This window comes from Rattus norvegicus, chromosome 2, assembly GCF_021556685.1.
Source record: "Rattus norvegicus strain SHRSP/BbbUtx chromosome 2, alternate assembly SHRSP_T2T, whole genome shotgun sequence".
Lineage (NCBI taxonomy): Eukaryota > Metazoa > Chordata > Mammalia > Rodentia > Muridae > Rattus > Rattus norvegicus.
The window spans coordinates 180,081,732-180,084,526 of NC_141535.1; the positions used below are offsets into that span (position 1 = coordinate 180,081,732).

Below are 2,795 nucleotides of genomic sequence, written 5' to 3' on the forward strand. Positions count from 1 at the left end.
GGGGAATACCTTTATGGGGGAGGGGGAGTGGAAGGGGAGGGGATTGGTGCTTATGGACAGGAATCCGGGAAGGGGAATAACATTTGAAATGTAAGTAAAGAAATATATCTAATAATAATAAAAAAGTGGTACTTGTAGCTACATGGTAGGGAGGTTAAACTGTAAGACTCTCTGTCTTTCTGTGTATTTGTCTCTTTTTCTCTGTTTGAGTCATTGCCTGTCTCAGCTCCTGCCTCTCCACTGCCCCATATGTTTGTTATGTTTTACCAAGAGTAGCAGTGTAAGCAGCCTTGCCAGTCTCCTCCTGTGTACTCAACTCTGAAGTCCTCCTTCAAAGTGCCCTGAACACCTAATAAAGAACATGTGATTTTTAGTTAGGGTACTGTCTTGATACACAGTCTTGTGTTCATATTTAGAGGTGAGTTCAAATATATACACCAAAAGTGTCATGTGGCATGCTGTCCTGAAGGATGTCAAGACCAAAGACCCTAAATCTCAGAAAAATTAGTATTGTAGGAAGGAGACATGACTGATTCCAGGCATAGGGTTTTCATAGATAAAGAGGAAACCACTATTAAAATCTTTGATATTTTCTTTCTTTTGCTCTATAGGGAAATTATCCTTAGAAAATGAATTTAAATGAGCCAAGGCATCAAAGAATATTAAGAAACTGAAGTAGAACAAATAAAACCCATAATTTAGGACAAAAAAAGTGTTGTAACAAAGAAAACAAACATTGCCTTCAATCACAAAAAAGAGCTTAGGTGGCCAGTCAGATCTTACTGAAACTGTAAAGAGGGAAATGTCCAGTGAGTCACAGTGATGATGCTCAGGAACAGAAATGGATTTCCAACTTTGTAGAGTCCCAGGCAAGACAGTCATGCATGGATTTGCATTTTGGTTGGGAAATTTTTGGAACTGCCCACTCTCAGTCTCCTCGGCTCCCATTGAGCTGTCCAGCTAGTTCTATAAATTGGTCCTGAACAGCGTGACTGCAGACTCCTGGTAATCAAGTCCTAGACTGTATTGGAGAACCTGGTGAGTGTCTTTTCTTTACTTGGTCTGTCTTTTTCTTCTTGTGTACAGTCCTTGATGGTGTATATCTCTAAAAATCATTTTTAATCATGGGATGTGATCTAGTAGTCAGAAACATAGCAGAGGCTAGAATACTCAAGAGTGATAAGTGACTTTTCCTTACATTTAATAACTCATAGAACACAGGATTTTTTTCTTATACATCTTTAAGTGTTCTTTGAAAAGCTACACACTTAAGTATGTATTAGAACCCCAGTCTTTCCTTAGCTGTCTTTTACTCTCAAGCCCCAGACAACCTGCTGGGATAACACATGCAATGAAGGGGACAGGACATGGAATTGTTCTTTCTCAGAGTACCAATACTAGTGACAGCCTGTCTTGAATGTGTTTTCTTATGTAAACACCATTACTTGTTTCTTCGGATCAAAATACTTTCTCTGGAGAAAAGGACTGAAACAAGGGATCATTATCCAAGTCTGCTGGGACATAGTGCTTACAGGAAAGGAAAAATCCAACCAGCTCTAAGACAGAACTTGGGAAATAATGATGTCCAGAGAGAAAAAATGAACTTGATGCTCCAGAGCTTCATCCCTCTTCTCTGAATTGATCATGCCTAAACACCCTCATGTAATCTCTTTCAGATCCTGAAACTCCAGCACTATGTCTTACCAACAGCAGCAGTGCAAGCAACTCTGCCAGCCTCCTCCTGTGTGCCCACCTCCAAAGTGCCCAGAGCCTTGTCCTCCTCCAAAGTACCCTGAGCCTTGTCCTCCTCCAAAGTGCCCTGAGCCTTGTCCTCCTCCAAACTGTCCAGAGCCTTGCCCTGAGCCATGTCCCCCTCCCTCATACCAGCAGAAATGCCCTCCTGTGCAACCTCCTCCACCCTGCCAGCAGAAGTGCCCACCCAAGAGCAAGTGAGACCTTCAGCACTCATCAGGACAAGGAAAAGAGAAGAGAATCTGTCTCATGTACTTGCAAAGTAACACCTTCCTTTCCCTCCAAAACATTTCATGAATGCACAGGAATCTTCTAAACTTTTCCATCTCCATGTTCCTGTGATGATCCCTTACACAGAAGTTTCCCTGCTTTTGGTATCAAGAGCCTGCTGACAATGTCTGTCCTTAGTGATTTGGTGTCCCAGATGCTCAGTGGGAAGTGTAGCTGTTATCTATCCTGTGCACTCAGAAGATGTTTCTCAAGATGTTAGTCACCTTAATTGTAATGCTGCAATTGAAATTCCATTTCCTGAATAAATCACAATCTGATGAATGGGATTCATATGTTCTTTTCTTCTAATATGTACTCTATTACAATTTATGCAGGGATGTGCATTTTGGTGTCTAAATTTAGGACCACTCTCAGTTTTCTCTGCTCCTACTAGGCTGGCCAGCTAGTCCTATAAATTGGTCCTTGAATCCATGATTGCAGACTTTTGGTACTCAGGTTCTGGAATACATTGAAGACCCTTGTGAGTCTGCTTTTTCTAGAGTTGGTCCTACTTTTTGTGCTTCCTACATCCTGTAGTTCAGTAATTTTATTCATTGACTCCCAAGTCATCTGGTTGTAATCAGGTGTTGACTAACTTTTTGTCATAACAAAGATTATTTGTTTTGGTTTCCTTAAGAGACACATTATTTCACTCTGCATAACAAAGAGTTGTCTTTTGCACATGCTAATTAAGGCAGACTAATCTTTAGATATGAAGGTTACATTTAGGACACACTCCTATATTCATCTAATACCACCATGTATTTTGCTCT

At 40.8% G+C, this 2,795-nt stretch overlaps 1 protein-coding gene across 1 annotated transcript; it reads left to right on the top strand.

Moving 5' to 3' along the window:
- Window positions 1-996: 996 nt before the first annotated feature.
- Window positions 997-2,306, top strand: LOC102552542 (small proline-rich protein 2D-like). Its single transcript, NM_001408875.1, is given in 2 exon segments — window positions 997-1,038; window positions 1,677-2,306. A coding segment is annotated over 1 exon segment (258 nt). The 5' UTR covers window positions 997-1,038; window positions 1,677-1,695; the 3' UTR covers window positions 1,954-2,306.
- Window positions 2,307-2,795: the final 489 nt, after the last annotated feature.